At 41.1% G+C, this 24,247-nt stretch overlaps 1 protein-coding gene across 3 annotated transcripts in view; it reads right to left on the bottom strand.

The window, feature by feature from the left end:
• MIB1 (MIB E3 ubiquitin protein ligase 1) overlaps positions 1-23,094 on the bottom strand; it is a 65,794-nt gene extending 42,700 nt beyond the window's left edge. For 2 of the 3 annotated variants that reach the window (XM_057397603.1, XM_057397605.1), the window contains exons 1-4: positions 22,638-23,093; positions 11,260-11,431; positions 8,536-8,665; positions 6,633-6,737 (exon numbers count right to left, since the gene is read on the bottom strand). In XM_057397603.1, coding sequence (XP_057253586.1) covers positions 6,633-6,737; positions 8,536-8,665; positions 11,260-11,431; positions 22,638-22,866 — 636 coding nt within the window. In that variant the 5' untranslated portion in view covers positions 22,867-23,093. Of the gene's footprint in view, positions 1-6,632; positions 6,738-8,535; positions 8,666-11,259; positions 11,432-22,637 lie in introns of all 3 variants that reach the window. The other variant, XM_057397604.1, reaches the window with a different exon arrangement.
• Positions 23,095-24,247: the final 1,153 nt, after the last annotated feature.

The following is a 24,247-nucleotide window of genomic DNA, read 5'->3' as shown; positions in this document are numbered from 1 at the left end:
AAATCATCAAGGCACTGCTGAACACAATTATGACCTCAGTGACCTCTAACTGCCAAGCAGCCAGAAACAATACAAAACTCGGTGTTCATCCTGATCTACACCCTCATCTACACAGAATGTACCCCCACCGTCTGAAAAAGTGATGAAAACAGTCAGACGACAATAACGAGATTTAGCTGCCCTTCAAACCCTGAGCCATGAGAGAAAGTCTGCTCAGTTCAGCAGCAGCAGCAGGCCTGCAACAAAATGCTGCCACCCGGTGGGCAGGTGCCGGCTTTAACTCGGCCAACACAAAGGGGCTGCGCTGATCGTCCCAGATGGCAACCTCATTCATTCCTCCAAACCAACAGAGATTTAATGTGGCCGGGAGCACTTGGTCTTACCCGCTGAATACAAACTCTTCGTGTCATGCAACAACCAGCTGTCTGTGCAGGAGTCAAAAACGGGTATACAGGCAAGAACCATTTTCACATTCTTCAAAGCATTAAGCTAGAGCATGGGAGGGTCCTAAATGAGTCTCCCAGCCCAGCAAAACGGGGGTAAAAAAAACCAAACACCTGCACTACAGCAAGTGCTAATGTACAAAGCAGGCTGTTGGCTAAAAGCTAGCAGAAGAAATAAAATACTAACTAAAAAGGCTAATTACTATCTTGCAGCAGATATTATTAGGAAACATGTTAAAATGCCTTAAATTGTACAGGGGGGGAACCCCACAAACAATACCAAAAAGAACCCCCCCAAAAAAACACAAAACCAAAACACCAAAAAACAACCAAGAAAACCCCAAACAACCAACAAACAGAAACCAACAAACCTGCACTCCCTTCTTACCCTGCCTGTACTGTGCCCTGCAGAGTTTATTTCTGGAGCATGATGATATACGTCATTGTAGAACTAAGTGGTAGCTTGATGTTCAACCTCAGGTTCACATCTGCCTTTCCTTCACTTACATAATGCAGTGAATGTTAGATTGCTAAGGAGTAAAACAAGAGTCTGATCTGGAGTGCCACAGAAAAGCAGTGCAACATGCTTACTGAGGACAGAAAACACACAGAAGGACGAAGCACTGACACAGATAAAGCAGTATAAACCTGTATATACAGCAGAGTTCTTTCAGCAACCCTGCAAACAGCGCTACTAAGTAACATCAACATGACAAAGGTCTGCAGATGTCTTAAAGAAACATAACCAAACACTGGGGGTTTAAGATAGGAAACTGTATTTAGCTGTTCTTCAGTACCAGGAAAGCTGGGTAAGCAACTGTAATTCTACTTCTGGCACTCCGCTACTCTGTTTAATCAGAAAACAAGTTTTCTTTTTGCCCAAGCAGTTTAAGCTAAATATTGGGTGGTGGTAAGCTACTGGTCATCCTCCCCTGAGGACTGTGCGGCAGGAGTGAGATGCAACACAAACATACCTATTGCTGCCAGCTTTCCTGCTCACTCGGCAGCCTCTGCTGTACCATGCTTTAGAGAAACCCACCAGGATTTTTACAAGGTATATTTGTTTCCATGAGTCTTCTAAATGGATTGAAACAGCAGACTGTTTGGAGACGAGACATACAAGTGCAAAAGGGAATGTAAAGAAGCACAAAAGACGTTAAAAGTGCGAGTTTTAAACTCAAGGTGACACTGTGTGGAAAAAGAACTGTTAGGCTGGGTGTAAATACACGGTGGAAACAAACGTGCAAAGTGAAAGCAAAACATACAGTAAGTTGATGGAAAAATCATTCAATGAATCCTGAACAGGATTCTTTCAAGAAACAGAAAAACAAGTTGTGGATTTTGAGGAATCTGTGCATAGTTAGAGAAGAGATTGAAGCCCCCAGTTAAGGAGGGAATCACTATAATGAAAACTCAAGGAACAGCATGAGCATAAAACATCACACAGCAGGACCTTCAGACCAGTACTAACAGCTGATGCACATGAGCAGTGGGTAATAATGCATTCTGCCCACGTGGAGAACTTTGTTCTTCTAGCATCTACCTTCTGACTTGCTTGGAAAACTCTGCATTCCAGCTGTATGTGACTGGATTACATAAAGATCATAATCTGCTCAGTCAAATGAGAAATGTAACAGTTTGCTCTGACTTGCCATCCAACTACACCATTACAAATCAGCAAAAATTTCATTACCATAAAAACTTCAGAGAAGAAAACAAAGTATATTACAGCAATGTCAGCAGTGTTGGCAGATGATGTACAAGTGCTATCATCCCTGACCTCGAAGAGGAAAACAGTGCTGAAGGAGCAGCTGCCTACTATGTTATTCAAATCAATATGGAATGCCATTCATTAAAACCAGGGAGCCTACATGCTTGGTAAGAAAACTAGGTGTTCTGCTGAGAAAAGAAGAATGTTTGATCCAGACACACTGAAACAGCATCTGACACTAGCAGCAAATACCAGGACAGAAATTAATACAGATCTTAGATATACCGGCAGGAACTGTGCCACAGCTGCAGGTGTTTGAGGTAGCAACAAATACACACTTTAAAGGTCATTTTAAGTCTTTCAAACTCTCAACAGCTTTTGGCAAGGAAATAAGCCTAGTGCATGCTGCTTTCTCACCTGGCTAAGACAACAAGAACTGGATAAATTTGTAAGCTTAGCTAAAAAGTTTATAAGAAATGCTGTATTTCAAATTTAGTGAACTCAAACCACTTTCAATTTCAAGAAATTGAGAAAAGTGAAAGCAATAAAAGGAGAAAGTAGAAGATGGTGTAGAAAGTGACTGAAATGACAGAGAGGTGTGAGGTATAAAAACTAAGCAACAGCCTCCCACGGAAGAAATCAGACCTCAGGCAAATCCTGAGTGAACTACTTATAATCTTATGGTCTACTGATGATAGTTACTTATAAAGCTTTTCCATGTGTAACTTTTTTTTAAGGAGGACCATTGTGAAGTCTTCCTTGTGGGTTAATACTGTAAATAACAACATTGGAAAGGATCACTAAGTATGTTTCTGGTTAACAGAAATATGCTTCTAAGCAACTCGGTTATAGAGAGATGAAAAACTTGGCTTGGTTGCAACTATAGGAGAAACGTAAAAAAATAAGACTATGCAAACAAGACAAAAAAAGCAAGGTCTGCTGACAAGTGCAAATAAATGCATATAGTACACATAAATAACTAATTCTGCACTGGATTTCCAAACAACTAACCACCTAAATCTGGCCACACTGCAAGTAATGTAATAAAAAACACCCGCTGCATGTCTAAAAAGCGGCCAAAATTCACATCTGTGTTTTAAACCAGTTTTGATTAGCTCCTAGAAGCAACAGGACACTAAACTAACAAGATAATGAAAATTCCTGTTGCTCTTTCCTAAACCCCTCATTTTGAGTATACAGGGGACAAACTAAAAGACTAGAGTGCTGAAGGTTTAACTTACATTTCAGATCTGACAGTTGTAACTGCAGCAGAAAGCATCTTTCTATATGTTTCATAACACCTGCAACGCCTGGTATGCCAAGACATTTACCTCGGTTTTATTTAAAAAAGAGTTTGAGTAAATCATTCTTAAAATCCTCTTGAGCAATTTCAAGGATTATCTGTTAGGGTAACCCAAATAAATACTGATGAACAGACATTAGGTGTCAAACAGGAAAAGACAGTTTAAAGCAACATCAAAAACACAAGGGGAAGGAATCTTCTTGATTTCCCTTATGCACTCAACCATTCAAAATTCGTGGAAAAGAAGTACACAAACACAGATGGCTTACAGATTACTGAGACAATGATGGATTATAAGTACAGCTACTTCTTTCAGAGACTTCACAGAGAAAGCAAGGTCCTTCATAATGAAAAACAAGATGAGGAGGTTAATCACAGAAAAAAAAAAAAAGGCAAGTAGTACAGGGCAAAAAAAAATTGGTAGCAAAAAGACAATTCCTAAATAATTAAACTGATTTAGAGCACATCTGCTGATGGAACTGTTACTTGAAGTTTTCATAGCAAAATCATCCTACGTAGCAGACTATAACATTTATTGAAAACCAACGGAAGTTACCAGCTGTACATCCTCTATTGTGCGATACAAAAAAATAAAAACTAGAAACAAGTCCAAAAAGCTAAATCATAGCCTTCTCATGGACCCCCCAATTCCAACATAGTGTTATCTTTTCATTGCAAAAGGCCATGTTCACATGCTTCTAAAGCAGCCAAGGTGGCTAACAGCTCAGTCTGGCTCTAGAATCTGAATACATATAGAGATGAAAGGCAAACAGCATCAGTAACCATATTAGTCAACAATTTATTCCCACTACAGATGTAGCAAACATGCTATTCAACCTATGAGCATCATAAACACAGATTTTAATTTGGGAAATTGTGGCCTTGTGGCAGAAGAAAGTCCCAGATTTAAACGCCAGGCTTCACAAAGAAAGACAAGATGCACCTCTGTCAACCACTTTATACGTAAACACAGCAAGAACAAACTCAGATAAAAACTCTAAACATCAGACCACAAATAGATGCAAGTTTTCAGCCAGCACCTGCTGCCCACCAGCCAATTCTCATCACTCCAAAAGAAAAGCTGGCAGGCCAGATAGATTAATTTTGAGGACCAGATGCAGCCTGTCAGCTATCAAACAAGCAACCGCAACTTACAATAATGAGTTGTGTTTCTTTAATCAACTCTATTTGCATGAGTCAAGTGTTATTCATTTGCAAGTAAGGGGTCTCTTCCCAGCTGTATTTACATGGGTACACACTCTCAGTATTGTTGATTCCACATTCTCCTGACATTCTTAACCAATTTGTAAGTCTCAAAAGAAGTTTGCCCCAACTTCATGTGAATTTTGTGACTATTACTCAGTTTTACATAACAGCACATAAATAGTAGTAAATAACCATAATGAGTTGTACACATAGCCAGCAATTAATCAGTTACAAAATTCAGTATTACATTTAAATGATTGTCACAGATATCCAACAACCCATTTTGTCTGGAGTGAAAACTGCGTTTGAGAGAAGTCTCTGACAAAGATAAAATTATTGTAGGAATGGATTACAATTAGGTAAACACTACATATAAAGCCTCAAGTTACTCTTTTATATATATGTATGCATATTATTTATATATTACCATATATATAACATATATGTAGTTTCACACACATTTTAGAGATTTTTTTGTTGTTAACTAAATGATTGACCTAATATTTCTATTCGTCCGAGTCTTGTGGGAAGAACCACACTTATCTATTGAAATTTACAGCTTCAGAAATAAATCAAGCAGTCTAGAAATGTTTAACACTTCCTTGTGTGGCAAGTTTGGCAACAGAATATTGTTGGATTTACAAATAATAAATATATTTTTTCTTACTATGGGAATATATAATCTGAACAGAATTTAACTTATCTTAAACATATTTTTTCCTGAGGCCAGAAGGAACCTTTAATGATTCCACAGCACTCCTACTTATGCAGCCCACAGATTTTAACACAGTAACTGAAATTACAGCAACAAAAAGACAATCTGTATCTTATTCTATCTACATTTTGTAATCGTGTTCCTTTACCATGCCTCACAGTCAAATACAAGGCAGAAGATACCAACAACTGGTTTAATAATATTACACTACAAAATACTATATGTAACTTTCTTTCCCTTTTGCCAGTATTTAGAGAATTTTCTTCAGAACTCAGAGGGGAGAAGGAGGCCATGAAGCACGTAATTCAATATTGACTTATATCTTATCATTAGCATCTTCACTCATCAGAAAAGCTGACCTGCACTAAAGATGTCTGTTTTTTTTAAACCTGATGCTAAAATATGTATTTACTGCAAAAGTGATATTTAGTATTTATTTTTACTATAAAAATAAACTCTATTTCAAGTAAGGCTACAAGGCACAGTAAGCTGACTAGCCATTGTTTAACTTTTTTTTACTATACACATCAGACAAGATGACACTTCAATGTTAACATGATTTTCCTCTGCAAAATCAAACAAAAATCATGCAAAGAAATGCTAATTAAGATGTTGTAAAGCAGTTGATAATCAAAGTAACCCTTCCCTGACCCACATTAGGATAAGAAAACCCAGCAACAGAAGGCACTTAAGCTGCAGTCTCACCCATTTTCTCTCTAAAGCTGCAGAAGAAGCTGTAGAAGCTAGGAAGTGAAAAATATAGTGCTAAAACAAATCAAGATTGTAACTTAATTCAACACCCTTCCACTGACGAAACAAAAATGCTCTCAAGGGGGTTCTGAGTGTTGCAAGTAATTTAAAATACTGCAGTAATCACACCAAATTTTGACCTGAAATGAAGAGTTCAGGAGTTAAACAAATAGGGTCTTTAAGGACTTCATAACTAACCTTCTTTTCTGAGTTTTAAGCGCAACAGTAGCACAGTGAGATAATCATGCATGCAACATAAACATTTACCACACTGGCAAAAAGCAGCCCTTAACTTGAAGTTACTCACAGGTCTTATAAATTCCCAGATCAGACTTTCTTACTAATACATATGCATGATCCATACAGCTGTATTCACAATGACCTGACTAATAGCACGCAAACTGACAAAGGATATTACAAAAGCAGGATAATAAAGCACAATGAGTTATCCTTACTTCCCTTCCCCCACCATGCATTTTACCCTTTGTGTTCTTTTATACTTACCATGCCCTCAAAGCCAACTCTGTAAAGGTTTTTAGCTCCATTGTCCCAAAGAACATATGCTGCGCTATGCGGGCTTGACGCACTCCAATCTTGGATTTCAGTTACCTATTCAGTTTTAAAAATAAGAAAATTGCTTGTAGAACAAAGACTTAGAAACACAATTTGGACTTAAAACCTCATTCATCTCTCCAGAATACTTCAGGATACAGCAGTTCCAGTGAGTTTAATACAATTTATTCTGAAGCCGGTTTCTGTTTGATACAAGCGTTCCCATCTTAAGAAGATGGCAGCCTGTATAGGTACTTTATAGGCCTATTTCTCTCTTGTATATTTGGTAGGCCATCTAACTCCATAAATAGAAAACAAAATATGAACTGTAAAAATTTATTTTATGATGCTTCTTATTAGAAGCAGCATTTAACTACAAAAACCAGGACAAAAACTATTTTAATTGCTTCAATTTACCTAGTTTAACCTGCATTAGCCTGATGGTGGTGCGCTATATTAGAAGACAATGTTTTATTTCCAGAGCCAACCTGTTCAACAGTACAAAAGCAGAGTGAAAAGGACTTTCCCTGACATTTCTGATATCCTAAAGCCATGCACCAAATCACAAAAAAATTTCCATTATTAAAAAGAAAATGCATTTCCAGAATTTGCCTTCATTCTTATCCGTATTTATTTTAAATCTTTTCCAGTTATTTACTATCTGCTTCTCCTCTTTGCAAACATTTATATACCTTTATATATATTTTCAGCTTGCAAACAATCCCACCAATTCAAGTTCAGTACAAAAATCAGACAATGAAGTATAAGACTCATTCTGCAAAGTTTCACAGATCTCAAAATATCTTGCCCAATTCAAGGGCACAAGCAAGGGGTAAATAATTAAGATGGAACAAAAGCTGCCTGTAAAGGGCCTTTGCTCTAAGAAATCTAAATTTAGTATTTCCTCTTAATAAAATCCAAAATGAAATCCCCAAAAGTCCTAAAGCTTCTGTAAATATCTAGGCTATAAAATAGGCTAAGTATCTTATCCAGGAACTTCTGACCTTTTAAATGCTGCTTAAGTGTTCTAAAACAAAATGCAACAAAACCCACTAGTTCACCAAGATACAAGTGCATCCAATTCACCTAGAACATCTCATATTTGGTAATAAAAGTCATAGTATATTTTACACTTCCTGCTGTATGTTCATACTTGTAATAAACCTTCATTAGTTCTCCGTGTAAGTTGTAAATGGAAAATTTGCAAAGATCATGATTAGCAACCTATCATTCCATGCAATATTCAATAAATCCAAACACTTTATTATACAACTACATTAAAACCAGTCATATAATGTCATAAGCCAGTAATCTAATACCCATATCCAACACGCGCAGAACTTTTGATTTAAACTGGAAAAGTCCATATGATTATTATATTAAAAAAAACCTCCAAAATCTATGGTGCAAGCATTGAAAACCAAGAGCAAGAGTTATACAAATGTCTTGACCCACGAGCAACAAGACTACAGAATGCAGTGATGACCAGAAAGGGATATTCTTGACAGTTATATTTCTATACTAGCTCTCTATTAATGCTGAAATATGCCAAAGATCTTAATGTTATTACAAACCACCCTTAGCAAAACCACCAAGATGAAAATTTAGTAGTCTGAAAAATTTTGTGCTGGCATTGTAAAAAAGGTACATTGAAATTTAAAAGACCCAGTCACAGTATACTTCCCCTCTTCTTTCTAAAGACTTGAGCATTACAGAAGATGATTAAAAAATGCCCAGCAAATTAAAATATTAACTTTAATGCTCATATTTTTACTCTACAATTAGAAAGGCCACTGAGACCATTACATGAGCATGCAGAAATGCATCTTCTTATTTAAACCAGTTTTAATTTTACCTTTCCTCTACGCCCGTTGCCACCATCTTGATCTTCCCATTGCCAGTCAACTCCTCGCACCACTCTGGCACCTGCAAAGATTCCTCTTGCTGTAATTTTCTTTGATTTACGGCGAGACTCCAACAATACCCTGAAGTTATTAAAAGAAGAACCCACAAGTGTCAAGATAACAAAAAAAAAAATGTCCAAAACGAATCTTTGGGGACAGGAAGAAAGGAGAGCATCTTGAAACAAAAAAAAAACAACAAACAAACCCACAAACACAGACTTCAATCAGTGAATCACATTCATTCGATTCTCAACTTGAACAGCAGCCCACAAGATAAAGTCACAATCTTCCTAAATCTCATTTACTGTATGTTTATAATTAGTTTTTAATTCTAATGATTTTTTTTCTCCAAACTTCTTACTACCAGTAATAGTCTTGTAACCACTTACATATAGATCTATACTCATTATTAAAATCATTAAAGAAACCTAGAGAGTCATATAAGCAACACACTTCTGTTTCTCTTACATGCACCCTAGGCCAGTATTACCCTCCTGCAATTGCACTGACACTTTTACACCCGTTTCCCCTCCATGTCTCAATCTATTTTCTATATACTCATAGCATATCTTGGCAAATTTTATTCAGTATCTTGGAGCCTCTTTTTTCAGTCATAATATGTCATTTTTCTAAAGCAAACCTCTTTCCCTCTGATTTCCACAGAATTTAAGCAGATAATCCCAAACGAAATAATTCATGAGTATTTAACTTACAAATAGCAACAAAGAGACATTTTCCTGCCTTTTCAGCCATCTCAAAAGCTACCAGTTTGCATGCAACTAGATTTCCTACTTCATGCCAGGAAAATGCTGCCTGACAAAAGTATTTTTCCATCTGAAATTCTGAAAGATTCCCGACCTCTTCCAGAAGTGTATCGCCCTCCTGCTAAGCTTTTAGCATCCAGCAGATGGCAGACAAGGAAAAAAATTAACTACTACAATCAATGCAAAGAGCACATGAAAATATTTGCCGTTTTTATCCAAGTAATATGAAAGCGTGATAGGAAACAGAAAGATACTCTGTTTATATAAGTATTTTAGAAAGTCCTCAACACCTACAAAACTGAGAAAAAAACCAGCATGCATTACTTTCACATGCTACCTGTATGATATCCCAGGCTCAAGAATAAAGTACACAGAGCTTACACTTTCCTTCATCGAAATGTCCTTAGATGCCTCTTGCCATTTTTCCTATTTTGAAATATTCCTCAACTTCGATAGCATTGCTTTGCCCTTTTCTCCTACCTCAGTTAACTTCAACCAACTTTTCTCAGCTAAGCTCGCTCCAGTAGAAACAGTTCCTTGGCAGATGAAGCTGCCATCCCAATAAAGAGTTGCAAAACGGAGCTCATGGGAGAAAGTGACAAGACACAAAAGATTTCCTGCAATTCTATACCTTCTGTACAGTCTATCTCCAAAAATAAAGCTTATCTTTCTATACCGTAACAGACAACTTAATTACACTAAGCCAGCACTTTCTACTCTTGGATCCAACTTCTAAGTCTTGTCCTGCACTAAACATTATAATTGAGTCTCTAAGCTTATTACATCTATTTGGTACCTAGATCTGCTGGTATCAATCTCAAAAAAAAAACAGAAGCTAAATTTTGATAAAGCCACTGACCTGGGCATTTGAGCCATAGTTAAACTTCAAGATAAACATTTGAGAAAATAAACACAGCCCCTACAAAACACCATATGAGAACAGTCTGTGTGTTCCAACCACTTCCCTTTACTGTAAAAGCACTGATAAAGCACATCACTGAATTACAACATATTTGTAAACCTTACTTCTCCAAGAAGAGGAAATAAATGTCCTACACACATTTAACTGACTATCATATCTAATAAAAAAGCTTCCAATAATTTTATGAAAGAACTTTCTGGAGAGTCATCACAGAGGTGACAGCACAGCATATACCTTTACACAACGTTTTATCGCAGTTCTCCAAGCATTCAGCAACAGGCAAGTATTACTGTTCTCACTTAATTGGTTGATAAACCTTGACAGAAAAGGGCTACGGATTTAGACAAGTTATTTAAAGCCAAGAACACAAGAACAGCTACGCAAGGGCAAACTAAAAGACCATTCTGTTCAGTTCTTTGCTGGGAGACAAGCACAGATGCTTACAAAGAACATGAAAACCCAGGCAAGGGTAGAACAACCTGCATAGCATCTTTTCTCTGCTTTCTGCAGTGTGCAGTTTAAGCAATTCAAGTCAAAGGTTTTGCCTCCAGATCATTCTGTTTTTCATAGCCCACAGGTTATTTTCCCTCAATCTGTCTACATCATTTTTTGAGCCTAATTAAGCTTTCACATTCAGGAATTCATTGACAAATCATTTTGTGATTATACATTGTGTACAGATAACTACCTTTGTTTTAAAGCTGCTATGCGATAACACAAGAACTAGGATGACTGCAATGAGATCAAAGAAACTGAATAATCATATCCTTTTTTCTTTACTCCATTCTTCTGAAAATTTCCGTGTTTTCCAAGCTACGAAGATCTGTCCTAGCTACCCTCCCTCACAAAGAGGCAGAGCCAGTAACAGAATCTACACCTCAAGCCACTATCTTACCTAAACCAAATTTCAGTAACAAAATCTGCAGTTTAATACTAACCACAATTAAGTGTTCTTATTTAATTTCATGGGGGGAAAAATTATCTTTTACCTTTCACTTCCTGGTGTGGTAATTCTGTAAAAACGATGCCTCAAGTGATGTTTGTCCCCGTGATAGCAAACCGTACACAAATCATAATTTGTGCATTCAGCACATTTCCATCGGATGCCAATGATGGGTTGTTGTCGACAAGTATCACACATAGTCCCATCATGCTTGATTCCTGTGGGGAGGAAAAGAGAAACAAGAGATTAACAACTCTGCTATAGCAATACACAGATTTCTCTTGTGCACCTTTGTAATTTGTAATCATATACTAAAAAGTTAAGAGAGAAAGGCTGCTAGCGATACCCCATCAGCCTACACAACAGAGGGGAAATGACAATGAACTCTGCATCCTATCTCTGGTTCAGTCTGTTCCTGAAATGTTCTCTTTTCTCAGCAACAAAAGCCAAGGAGACTGTGTTTGTTTTCTTCCATCTATACAAATCAGAGAAAGAAAATGAGAAATCTTTTAACAAGCTAAAGAGTCAGAAACACATACCAAAATACACAGGCGATCTGAAATTTTCACTCTGGATTAAGACTGTCAACACACCTTTTACCACAAAGTCTGTTGTGCTTAACTGTGTGCAGTTTGAAAATCACCGGTTTGACTTACACACTTTGTACAATGCAAAAGATAAGCACTTATCTCTGTTCTTTTTTATATAGGAAAGAATTTAGCTCTCCAGGATAGATGCCATCAGCTTCCTGAAAATGTTACCATTTTTGATTATTATACTGCTTCATATATTGACTTTTCCAAAAAGAACGTGCCACAGACAGATGTAACCCACCACCATGTGCTCTACACAGTCTTCCACAAAAACCGAGTTCTCAATACTTACTCCTGCAGCTTTGCCAAGCTACAGCAGTGAAAGTGATCAGTCACTGTTTCCAACCATGCATTCTGAACATAGTGAATAGCCACAAGTTTATTAAAAAATAAACTAAAATATCAAAATCTGCTGCTGTTTGGGGAAAAAGATAAAAAAAAGAGCAATAAAAGAGAGAAGCACTGGCAATGAGTCTGCAGCACAAGACAAAAATGAGCACTGGAAGGTTAGAATAACAACAGATTTTTCCCAGTCACTCACCCTTACAAAAAAAAAACAAACAAAACCCACAACAGAAATACAGCCCAAAAAACCCAGATCACACTGAAATTACTGAGGAAAAAGAACAGGTTTTGCCCTCTCCAGAAGGGATGCTTTTGGAAATGACTGCTAAATTCACTATAAACCTATTAGTCACTTGTGTCCAACAGCTGAGTCACCTGCAGTGAAGAATAATCAACAGCTGGAGAGGTAAAACTGAAGGAAAAGCCTTCTTGTCTGATCATTTCACAGAATCACATGATAGCTGAGGTTGGAAGTAACCTCTGAAAATTATCTACTCCAACCACCACTGCTCAGAGCTGGGTAAACTGAGTCAGCAGAGTCAGCTGCTCAGGACCATAACCAGACAGGTTCTGAGCACCTCCAAGAACACAGATTCCACAACACAGTTCCAGTGTTCAATCATCCCTATAGCAAAAAATCTTTCTTCTTATGCTTAAGTGGAAGTTACTGTATTTTTCTATTTGCACCTATTGCCTCTTGTCCTATCACCTGACACCACTGAAAAGCACCTGGCTCTGTCCTCTTTATCACCTCCATCCGGTATTCATATGCACCCTTAAGATTCCCTTGCCCCAAGCCTTCTTTTCTCCAGGCTAAACATCACCAGATCCCTCAGCCTCTCTTCATACCAGATGCCTTAAGATATATTAAAATACATTTGCAGCCCTTCACTTGACATACTTAGTATGTCCATGTCTCTCTCTCACTGAAGAGCGCAGAACTGGATCCAGTATTCTAGGTGTGGTCTCACCAGTGCTAAATAGAAGGATTATTTCCCTCAACCAACTGCCAACACTTCCAGCGCAGCCCAAGATACCACTGGCCTTCGCTGCCACAAGGGCACATTGCTGGCTCATGGTTACTTGGCTGTCCATTGGAACCCCCAGGTCCTTTCTGGCAAAGCTGCTTTCCAGGCAGCTGTCCCCAGCTTGCACTTGTGCAGGACTCTGCCTTTCTCTCTGTTGAATTACAGGAGATTACTGTTGGCCCATTTCTCCAGCTTGTCAAGGTCTCTCTGAATGCCAACAAAATAACTTTGTGTTCATCTCTCCTAACCAAGAAGGCTTCCCATTACACACCCTCTTCCAGCCTTGATTATAAATGTATTTAGGAAGATTTCTGGCCACATGATTAAAAAAAAAAATCCTGATGCATGAGCACTGAAATAAATACTTAGGTATGGCTGGAAAAAGCAACATGTTTGGAGCAAAGACTGCACATAGTACTGCAGGGACCTGAGCAGCCCTTCAAGGCATCAAATATAGCCTTTAGTGGCAACAAAAAGCCTGAAACTGCTGACATTGTACTAGATGACACTCTAATTCCTGGAGCAGTTCATGAATAAGGTGGCATCCATACCTTGACCACAAAGTCTGCGCTGAAATTCTGAAGGTCTGGCACAAGCAAGTCCTATAACTTGTACTGTTATTTGCAACTTCGAGTGCCAGGCAACACACCTCTTGCAGCATAACTGTTCTTTCTAACTGATCTCCTACATTTAAAGAGTATTTGTTGCCTGGTAACAACTAAAAACGTTTTTTTCTACAAAACAAGAACTTGGAAATCAGCCATACATCTTCTCCCACACACAACTCCATCAATGACCACCTTCTCAACGTGGAGGGTTAATATCAAGGAGAAAGCTATCTTTCCTGTTATGTAAATTTAAATAAAAACTAAACATTTCTATTCAGGGAAGCAAAAGTTGCTGTAGAAAAACTCATTAAAAAAAATCATTAGGAAAGATCAAGGGGGGGGGGGGGAAGTATTTGACTCAAAAGTCATTTCACAGCCCATAGCATCTGGAATTTAAAAAGAGAACAAGTATATGTCTCTATTTGGAGTCTCTGATTGGAAGAGTCACATCTCTACCTCACAGACCTCTAAACACCATCTAAACATAGAGCCTTTCTTCATCCATTCCCTGACCCAATTCCAGCAGCAACACCCACTTCAGTCCATGCCTCACCTGCCCATGCTGCTCCATCCTTTCCATTATGCCAGCAAAAGGTTTTTGCAGAGTTGAGATGTAAACTGGATCAAGAAAGATACTCAGCTGGAAAACAACCAGGAGGAAGAATACTCATCTGGATCAGTTTCCCAGTCCTGCTCTTCATGGTACTGCTCAACACTGCTGGCGTGACAAAGCATTGCAAGGCACTAGCAGGCAAATAATCCTGTTACAGAACACTCAGCCACCACATTAGAGATCTGAAGGGAGAAGCAGATTTGTATGCCTCTAGTGAGAGTGGACTAAAAGCGTTTTAATTTCATCTGCTAAACAAGGCGCTACTACTGGCTCACAAAATGCGATAGCTAAATTCTTACCCATGTTCCTAATATAAAAAAAAAATTAACTACTTGATGTTTAAAAAAATAATAAAAATTCTTTCAACCTTCTTTAAGTTGAAATACGTATTTTAGGCACACAGTATGGTGGGCTGGCCTTGGCTGGCTAGCTGCCAGACACCCACCCACCTAGCCACTCTCTCATTCTCATTTTTCAATAGGATGGAGAGTGAAAGTAAAATGAAAGAGCTCGTAGGTCAAGACAGAAGCGAGATGACCAACTGCCACTACAAGTAAAACAGACTTGAGCTGGGGAAATTAAACTTACAGCCAATTTAAAGGAAAACATAAAAAAAAGAAGAAAAAAAGGTGAGAAAGACAAGAACCAAACCACCTTCTCCCTATGCTCCCCTTTCTTCCCACACACAACTTCACTCCTTTATTCCGAACTCCTCCACCTCCCTGCTTCTCCCCAAGCGGAGACAGCATCATAGAATAATTTGGCGTGGAAAGGTACATTAAGATCATTGAGTCTAACCATTAACCTGACACTTCCAAGCCCACCCCTAAACCATCTCCCTAAGTACCATGTGTCTACATGTCTTTGAAACAGCTGCAGGGATGATGACTCAGCTACTTTTCAGAGCAGCCTGTTCCAGTGCCTGGCAACTCTGCTGGTGATGAACTTCTGGTGAAGATGGGGAATGGCAGGTTATGGTCAGTCCATAATAGCATCTCACACTTCTTCCTTGCCCCACCATAGGTCCTCTTCATGGGCTACGATCCTTTAGGTAAACACTGCCCAAGCACAGGCACTCCACGGGCTGCAGCTTCCTTCAGGGCATGTCTACCTGCTACAGCCCCCCACAGGCTGCAGTGTGGATACCTGCTCCGCTGTGGCCCTCCATGGGCTAAAAGGGGACAACCTGCTTCAGCATAATCTCCATCTACTCACCAAAATTCAGTACTGAGGACCTGATGTTGGCACTACTTACGTTTAGGGAGGGAAGAAGACATTATTTCTAATGTTTCAGAGTCGCTCTGCTCTAGTCCAGTGAACTGAATGCTCAGTAACACTGAGATTGTATCTTTCAATTTACCAGAAAAGGAAACGAGTTTGTGTCCTCCAAACCCATTCCATGCTGTACATTGAACAGGAACAACTAGGACACTCAATGGCTCAATATCCGGCTGGAGACCAGTAATGAGTGGTGTCCCTCAGGGATCGGTGTTGGGACCGGTCTTGCTCAACATCTTCATCGCTGACATGGACAGTGGGATTGAGCGCGCCCTCAGCAAGTTTGCCGATGACACCAAGCTGTGTGGTTCGGTTGATACGCTGGAGGGAAGGAATGTCATCCAGAGGGACCTCAACACACTTGTGAGGTGGAATAATGCCAACCTCATGAAGTTTAACCATGACAAGTGCAAGGTCCCACACCTGGGTCAGAGCAATCCCAGGCACAGCTACAGGTTGGGCAAAGAAGAGATTCAGAGCAGGACTGCAGAGGAGGACTTGGGGGTGCTGGTCAATGAGAAAATGAACATGAGCCAGCTTCAGCTGGGCTGCTGCGCTCGCAGCCCAGAAAGCCAACCGTATCCTGGGCTGCATCAAAAGGAGCGTGACCAGCAGGTCAAAGGACGTCATCTTGCCCCTCTACTCTGCTCTCATGAGACCTCACCTGGAGCATTGTGTGCAGTTCTGGTGTCCTCAGCATAAAAAGGACATGGAACTGTTGGAACAAGTCCAGAGAAGAGCCACGAGGATGATCAGGGGACTGGAGCACCTCCCGTATGAAGACAGGCTGAGAAAGTTGGGGCTGTTCAACCTGGAGAAGAGAAGGCAGCATGGAGACCTTATAGCAGCCTTTCAGTACCTGAAGGGGTCCTATAGGGATGCTGGGGAGGGACTCTTCATTAGGGACTGTAGTGACAGGACAAGGGGTAATGGGTTCAAACTTAAACAGGGGAAGTTTAGATTGGATATACGGAAGAAATTCTTTCCTGTTAGGGTGGTGAGGCACTGGAATGGGTTGCCCAGGGAGGCTGTGAATGCTCCATCCCTGGCAGTGTTCAAGGCCAGGCTGGACAAAGCCTTGGGTGACATGGTTTAGTGTGAGGTTTCCCTGCCCATGGCAGGGGGGTTGGAACCAGATGATCTTAAGGTCCTTTCCAACCCTAACTATTCTATGATTCTATGACACTGGCTCAAGTGTAGGCTCTGAAGATAAACTGAAATCCTCACCAAAATACAACGTGTATCTGTCACAAACCACTTTCGGTCTTCAAAAGGAAGGCTGTTTAAGAAAGGTCAAGAAACACAACCTGTACAAAATTTATATTAGGAAAGAACAACTTAATTAAACTACTGGAATATACTAAAGTGCCATAAAAACTTCAAAAGTCAAACATCAGCCCTGCAGCTGGCCAGCTGTGAATCAGAAGAGCACTTTAGCTCCAAAACGAGATAATGCAAGAACTAAACCTCTATATAGCCTTGAAAATTTGCTGTGAGCAGACTATTTCAAAATGAGCTGGGTTTTGTGTCATACTCCATACTGCACTGAAAAAAAAAACCACAAAAGAAACCAGGTAACAAGAAGGGTACTTTCAACATGCCTAATTAATTTTAAATAGCTGGCATTTCCTAATGTCCCTCCAACCTTAATACATCATAAAATCCAGTATTCCTGATCTCTACTTGTCATTAATGTTTTTACTAGTTGCATTTCCTATTAGTTTTCTACCATTATGTCCCTGCCACAATTATTTTCAGTTTTGTCATATATTCTCAAATCTTTCCTAGATTACCTGGGCCACCATTCCTCCATCAACATTAATTTATACATCAATTTTACAGCCTTTGCCTACAAATTTTTAAAAGCCATGCTCAATCTTAAAGCTGTGGAAGGAAACAGAAGCAATGTTGCTCAAATTGCTATTTGAATTTGTAACAAATATTTTTTGTACTAATTAGGTGGCAAGATACAGCTGTCCAATACAGCAAAATAAAATGTACAAGGGGGATCCATATCACTCACTGTTAAGCACAGCAGAAGCCAATAGTGATTTCAGTTATGTCTCAGAACCAACAAAATCTGGTTTCCAATGGACTCATTATTCTCTAACAGAACTCTCATATGCCCAAATCCTTTCATATCATAATTACATAATACCATCAAGCAAGGGATACTGCAAAGTACTTAGAAAACCAGTATGTTTACACACTAATTTAAAGAGCAACAACAATGCTTTGGTCTTCCCATTCTCCCACTCCAGGTAATTTTTACACTATGGTCAGACTCCAGGCAAATTGAAATAAAAAAATTCTTAGAGATAACCAGATTCTGACAAATTGTGTAAAAACTCAAATCAGTGTCCCCACAAACATAACTTATCTACCAAATACACTTCCTGGCAGCAACCAGCTGACAGATTATTGTATACAAGAGATGCCAGACTTGCCAAAGCATGTGTCCGGTCTGGAAAGAGTATCACAAGATACATGAGGAGGGAGAGGATTATTGTGTAGGAGACATGGGGGAAGGGCAGGAAGAACAAAGGACACGTTTATTAAAAAAGCAGGCTTCCCAATACTACTACTCATGAAGCTATTGGACTTCTTTCACTTACGAGGGGTTCTGTAAGTATGTAGAAATAGCCACTAAAAAAAAAAAAACCCATGACTAAGACAATTTGCCTTGAATTACACTAAAAAGCAAGAACAAAAGCAAAAGCAAGAACAAAAATACGTAGGATAAATCACCTGATGTAGTCTACCTTTTAAAATGTTCTGACATGTGGGACTTCATGGTGATTTATGCAACTCTTCAGGTTACAAAAAACTATTAATACAAGTACAGAAAGCCTGTGCTTTATCTCCAACAGAGAACACCTATATTTACAATAGTAACAGAACACAGCACATACAACTTTCTATGCTGCTCAGACGCTTACTCTAGCTGCAGGATAATTCCATGTCAAGATTCTGTTTCCTGAGCCCAGCCCCTCTGTCACCTACCCTTAATCAAACACCACTGGGTAAATATTTTAAGAAGGAAAATAACATTGTTACTTTGAACCAACCATATAGAAGAGGAAATGGATGACAAATGCATTATTGCCTGAGCTTTGTAGAAAGCAAATCTTCTTTTGCTTTCTACAAAGAGAATAAAACCAGCAAGTTTCTGTAATGATCACAAGTATTATGTAAATATAGTCAAAAGTGCTCTCTGCAAACACACTACTGTACAGCCTTTTCCTCTGGCAAAAGACTGCCTTCCCTTCTAAATATAAAGCTTGGGTTTATAAACTTTTAGCTTCTATTCAGCAACTCAGAAAACTACCCCTTTCTGCCTTTTTTCCACAACACTACCAGAAAAAGAAGACTGTCAAAGACTCTATATCCTGGCAAAAGGCTACTTTACAGAAAGAGCAGGATTTATTTGCAAGTAAATGGGCCACCACACCACACTGCTAATTATCACGTCCCACTACTGTTGTGGTTTAAACCCAGTCAGGCAACTCGTTCGCTCACTTCCCCCCCTTTCTTGCCCTCCCCCTGCTCCCGGAGGGACGGAGAGGAGAATCAAAAAGAATGCAACTCCCACGGGTTGAGATAAGAACAGTTTAGTAACTAAGGTATAACACAGATCACTACTGCTACCACCAGTGATAATAATGATAAAGGAAATAACAAGGGAAGAGAATACAACACCTCAGCACCAGCTGACCGATAACTCGCCCCCCCAGCCCCGACCAAGCTCCGACCGATACCTCCTCCAACCCTGCAGTCTCCCAGCCCTTCCGGCTAACTCCCAGTTACATCCTGGGCATGATGTGCTGTGGTATGGAATACCTCTTTGGTCAGTTTGGGTCAGGTGTCCTGTCTCTGCTTCCTCCTGGCTTCCCCTCCCCCCTGGCAGAGCATGAGGCTCACAAAGTCCTTGGCCAAACCAAAACATCGCTATCAGTTCTGTTCCCAGGCCGAAAGTCAAAACACTGCACTGCACCAGCTACCAAGAAGGAGAAACATGACTGCTACTGCTGAACCCAGGACAACTACTTATTCCATTTAGGAGCCCATTACACAGGACTTAACCTAGGTTTACTAATCTCTCTAGATCACTCTGTCTTGCTAAAGAAATGTTGGCCATATAAACATGATCACCAAGGGGCTGTCTACCACAGTTAGCTTGGTAGACATCACCTAAAAACAAAACAAAGCTTCTTACACAAGTCCTTCATTACCCAGATGACATCATATGGCTTACAAGAGATACCAACAATCACCAACAAATTTTTACTTTAAAGAAGACCATCCTAATTTTATAAAAGTTAACAGTCTTCCTATGCTGGTAATAGCACACAACCATTAAATACAAGGCCAGTAAGTACCTCATTAAGACTATGAAGCTTTGTTCTGGCATCAAAGGAAAGGCATATACATATACATGCACATATATGTATCAAACTCAGGTTTATGTTTGTTTTGGGTTGGTTGGTTATTTTTACTAGAACAAGCTTCAAACATTACTCTGAAACACAACAGGTTCCTGATGCATCACTGCCATTTCTGGCTGCACAGGCCTTGAACTCATCAAAGCAGCAACTCTGGCTGTAATCACCACTTTTTAAGAACTTCTAACCAAGTCCGGTTTTGAATACCTAATGAGAAGAACTCCCATCAACAAATAATTTAATTCTGCTTTCTACTGTTGTGTTTTTATATTTATTCTCACTACAGACTTACAATAATGTTGTGCCGGTAAATTTATGAACCAGAGAAATACGTTCTCATTTTAAACTATAAAAGCCATGATTTAACACCGTATTATGTACCATCAAACCAAATCTCACCCCATATTTTATAAAACTTCTTTGCTCAACAGCATAATCTACTTCCATTAGAAATTCCTGTCACCTAATCCCACTTTTCCCATAATTATTTATTGCAAAGTTTTCTAAATGCTCCTAGAGAAAGTGTCAAAGTATCACCCAAAGACAAAAACGCCTTATTCTAAGCAATGGATAGTAATCACCATGGAGAAAAAGAAGCAATTACAAAAAGGTGGAAAACTGAAGAAGGGAAGTGCTTTGCCAAAGACTATAAAGTGAATCATTAGTAAAACCAGGATTTCAGTCCAAAATCACAGCATCCTAATTCCAATTCCGTTAACTTTTCCCTTTTGCTGGTACTACTTTACAGATTTTATTTTTTCCTCTTTCTCTCCCTGTCTCCAGGGAATCATGACCTAAAAAGTAACTGTCTAGCAAAGGACAACCCTGGGTAGTTCCACGCAACAGTTCCATCAGGATGATGCACACACTGGCCAAAAACCTCAGGATGATAAAAACCATCTTGCAAAGCCTGAAACAGGCAGTATTTATGAGTTTTTCCCACAGCAATATATATAATACTACTTGAAGCAGAAATTATCATACAAAAAATATAAACCTAACCGAAAATCAGAAGGAATAAAGCAGCAAAGCAAACAAAAGCAACAAAACCACAGACTGAGCACTAAGTCTAGGCTTCCAGATGCAGTTAAGAGGATACTGTCAGCTTGCAAACATGTCAAGCAGAACTAGAATAATGAGCATTCAAGGCTCGTATTCAACATATATGCACACACTTCAGTTTTAAGCAGAAGCAGTCCCACTGGTTTCTTCATGATATCAAATGCAGGTAAAGTTTTAAAGCATTAATATCTGCAAGACAAGAACTGACGAATCAAAAGACTACACTTCAATACTTTTTCGAAAGTCCATTTCAAAAAGATTTTCAGCTCATTTTAACAGCAGCTACCTTCCAAACAGCAATCAAAAAAACACCCCAACCATGAAGCCATGAAAGAGGAAGCTACCCAGACTCAGAAAAATTAAATCCATCTCAAAGGCTCACCATGCAATGTGTTGGGCTTTAACCATCAGCGATATGTTTATAATTAATTACAATGAATTCCATGATTCTGTCTCTTCAAAAGTGTTTTCACTTCCTTTCTGTAACACTACACCTAACTAGCTCAAAAATGGTCTCTCCATCATATTCTAAATGAAAGATATGCTACAAAAGCAGCATCCATGCACCCCAATAAACTGGCCCAATCGCTTCATTACTGAGGCAATCCTGCCCGGCCTCAAATCACCTCACTGTATTTCTGATGAAACTTGAACAACATAATTTTCTTTATAAGTTTTCACTGTGAAAACAGATGCTAAAATGAACATTTCCCTGCAGTGTCTGCAACACTAACACTGCCGCATAATGTCAGTGCAGATCTAAATCCATTGTCCAAACTGACTGAATTTAAAACATTAAGTATCAAGTGGCCAAATAATTAAAAGAATAAATAAATGCATTTTTGTTCCCCCCCCCCCCCCCCCCCCCCCCCCCCCCCAGTGCCTTCACTATTTTACAGCAGGTCTGGCAACACAGATAAGAAACAACGCGCAGATTACAAGACAAAACAGCATTTCAGCCACTTAATGTAATCTTCAGCAAAAGGTGTTACAAGCTTTTTCTGCAACCCTCCCTACACTCGACACAGAATGACTGTCACAATTTTACAAAACATTATGAAATATAAATTTGTATACATGAAGGGGTGAGGGGGGATAAAAACAAAACCAAACCTTGAGGTATGATTCTCTCGGTCCCCACCCTTCACTCCCCACAGCATACCGGCAAACTGCTCTCTATGGAAGATCACTTTTTGCTTTGCTTTCGCCAGCTAAAACCGAGGGCAACTTCCCCTCTCCCTACTGCCACACACCATGTATTTATTCAAAGTTCCCGTATACATACACACATGCACCCACACCTATAGACACCCACGAGCAGGGCATGCGAAGGGAGAAGGATAGCGGACTCCCCCACAGACAGGCGCATCCCTACAAAGGCAAGAAGCGAGGCAACCCAGCCCTCGGGTGCTGCCCACCACACCTCACCCCTTCCTGGCCCTGGCCCCGGCTCACCGGTGGGCGCGCTGTCGAGGATGCGGAGGTCGTAGGCCCCGGAGCAGCGGTAGTTGGCGGCGGTGCCGTTGTCCCACACTACGACCACCTCCTCGGGGCTCTCGAAGCTGCGGACGGTGCCCACATGGCCTTCGCCGCCATCCTGCTTCCCCCACTTCCAGTCCGGGCCCCGGACCACCCGGGCCCCAACTCCCTCCACCATTACCCGGTTGTTCCGCGAGCTGCTCATCCCGGCGACGCCCCACGGGGCCGGGCCCCGGGGCGGCTGGAGGGGGCGCGCAGCCCGCAGGCGGCGGAGGGGGACCCCGATGGGGACGGCTGCTTCGGTCGCGGCGAGGGCTGGCACAGGCCGCGGATGCCGGTGCGGAGAGGGAGGTGGAGGGGCGGCGGGGAAGGAGGCAATCCTGACGCGACGGTGAGCAGGGGGAGGAGGGAAAGGGGCCCAAGGGGCCGTGGGACGCGACCGGGACGGTGGGAGGCTCCGGCTGGCTCTTCTTCTCGCTTCTTTCCTCCCTGTCTACCTACCTATCCCCAGCGCCGCAACACCGTCCCCACGGGGCCGGCCCGCCCGCACCCCACAGCGACAAACCCCCGCTCGCCCACCGCTACATCCGGGAACTGCGGCCGCGACGGCGGCAGCACCAGGGAGACCGGCAGCCGCCACCAGCGTCCGCCTCCGCGCAGCGCGCATGCGTATGTGCCCGACCCGCCGCCTCTGCGCAGCCGCGGGGCCTGGGCGAGGCGGTGCAGCGGTCGGGGGCCCCCTGCAGAGCCGCGGTATGCACTGCCCGGCTGTCCAAGCTCATCTGCCGCCGCCGCCGCTGCTGCTGCTGCCGCCGCTGCCCCCGCTGCCCCCGCTGCCCCCGCTGCCCCCGCTGCCCCCGCTGCCCCCGCTGCCCCCTTCCCCGGGCGGATCGCAGGCCTGTGCCGGTGGAAATGGGAGGAAGCAGAGGAGGGAACAGGGGTTTATTTACTCCAGCCCCGAGCTGAGCTGCCCAGAGCTCCTCCGAGTCACCAGTCTGACGGTCCTTCCTAGCGACGTTGAGTGCCCTCGGCGGGGTGCGGCCTCGCCCCGCCCAGCGCTGAGGTGATTTGGGCGGTGGGGGCTAGGCTTCCGAATCGCCCTCTCCATCCAGGAGAAGCTGCTAGTATCGCCTTTATGTTAGTGACAGGGGGATTAGATATAAGGAAGAAGTTCTTACCTGTGAGGATGTTGAGGCACTAGCACAGGTTGTCCAAAGAAGCTATGTCTGCCCCATCCCTGTGAGTGTTCAAGGCCAGGCTGGACGGGGCCTTGAGAAACTTGGTCTACTGGAAGGTTTCCGTGCCCATGGCAGGGGGTTGAAACTAGATGAGCTTTAAGGTCCCTTCGAACCCAGACCATTCTATGATTATAAATTCTATCAAATAATTCTTGCACGATCTAGCTTAGGTAAATCTGTATTGCATTTCCCTTGTTTCTAAGTTCCTTCTGTGCCCTGAAATCCTATTTTCTTTTCAAACTGTGGACGTGACTCTTGCATGCTGTTGAGGTGAGCCTAGTGGGGCTGTACTTCTGTAGCCCAGGAGCTTTTTTAGCTGGTATTCAGGTGCTCCAGTCAGCAAAAGGG

The sequence above is a fragment of the Pezoporus wallicus genome, unplaced genomic scaffold (genome assembly GCF_028554395.1).
Source record: "Pezoporus wallicus isolate ANWC-B61680 ecotype Strahan unplaced genomic scaffold, APGP_CSIRO_Pwel_v1 contig_227, whole genome shotgun sequence".
In the NCBI taxonomy this organism is placed as follows: domain Eukaryota; kingdom Metazoa; phylum Chordata; class Aves; order Psittaciformes; family Psittacidae; genus Pezoporus; species Pezoporus wallicus.
The sequence above is the reverse complement of the archived record's forward strand: the minus strand, read 5'-3'. Positions and strand labels throughout refer to the sequence as shown.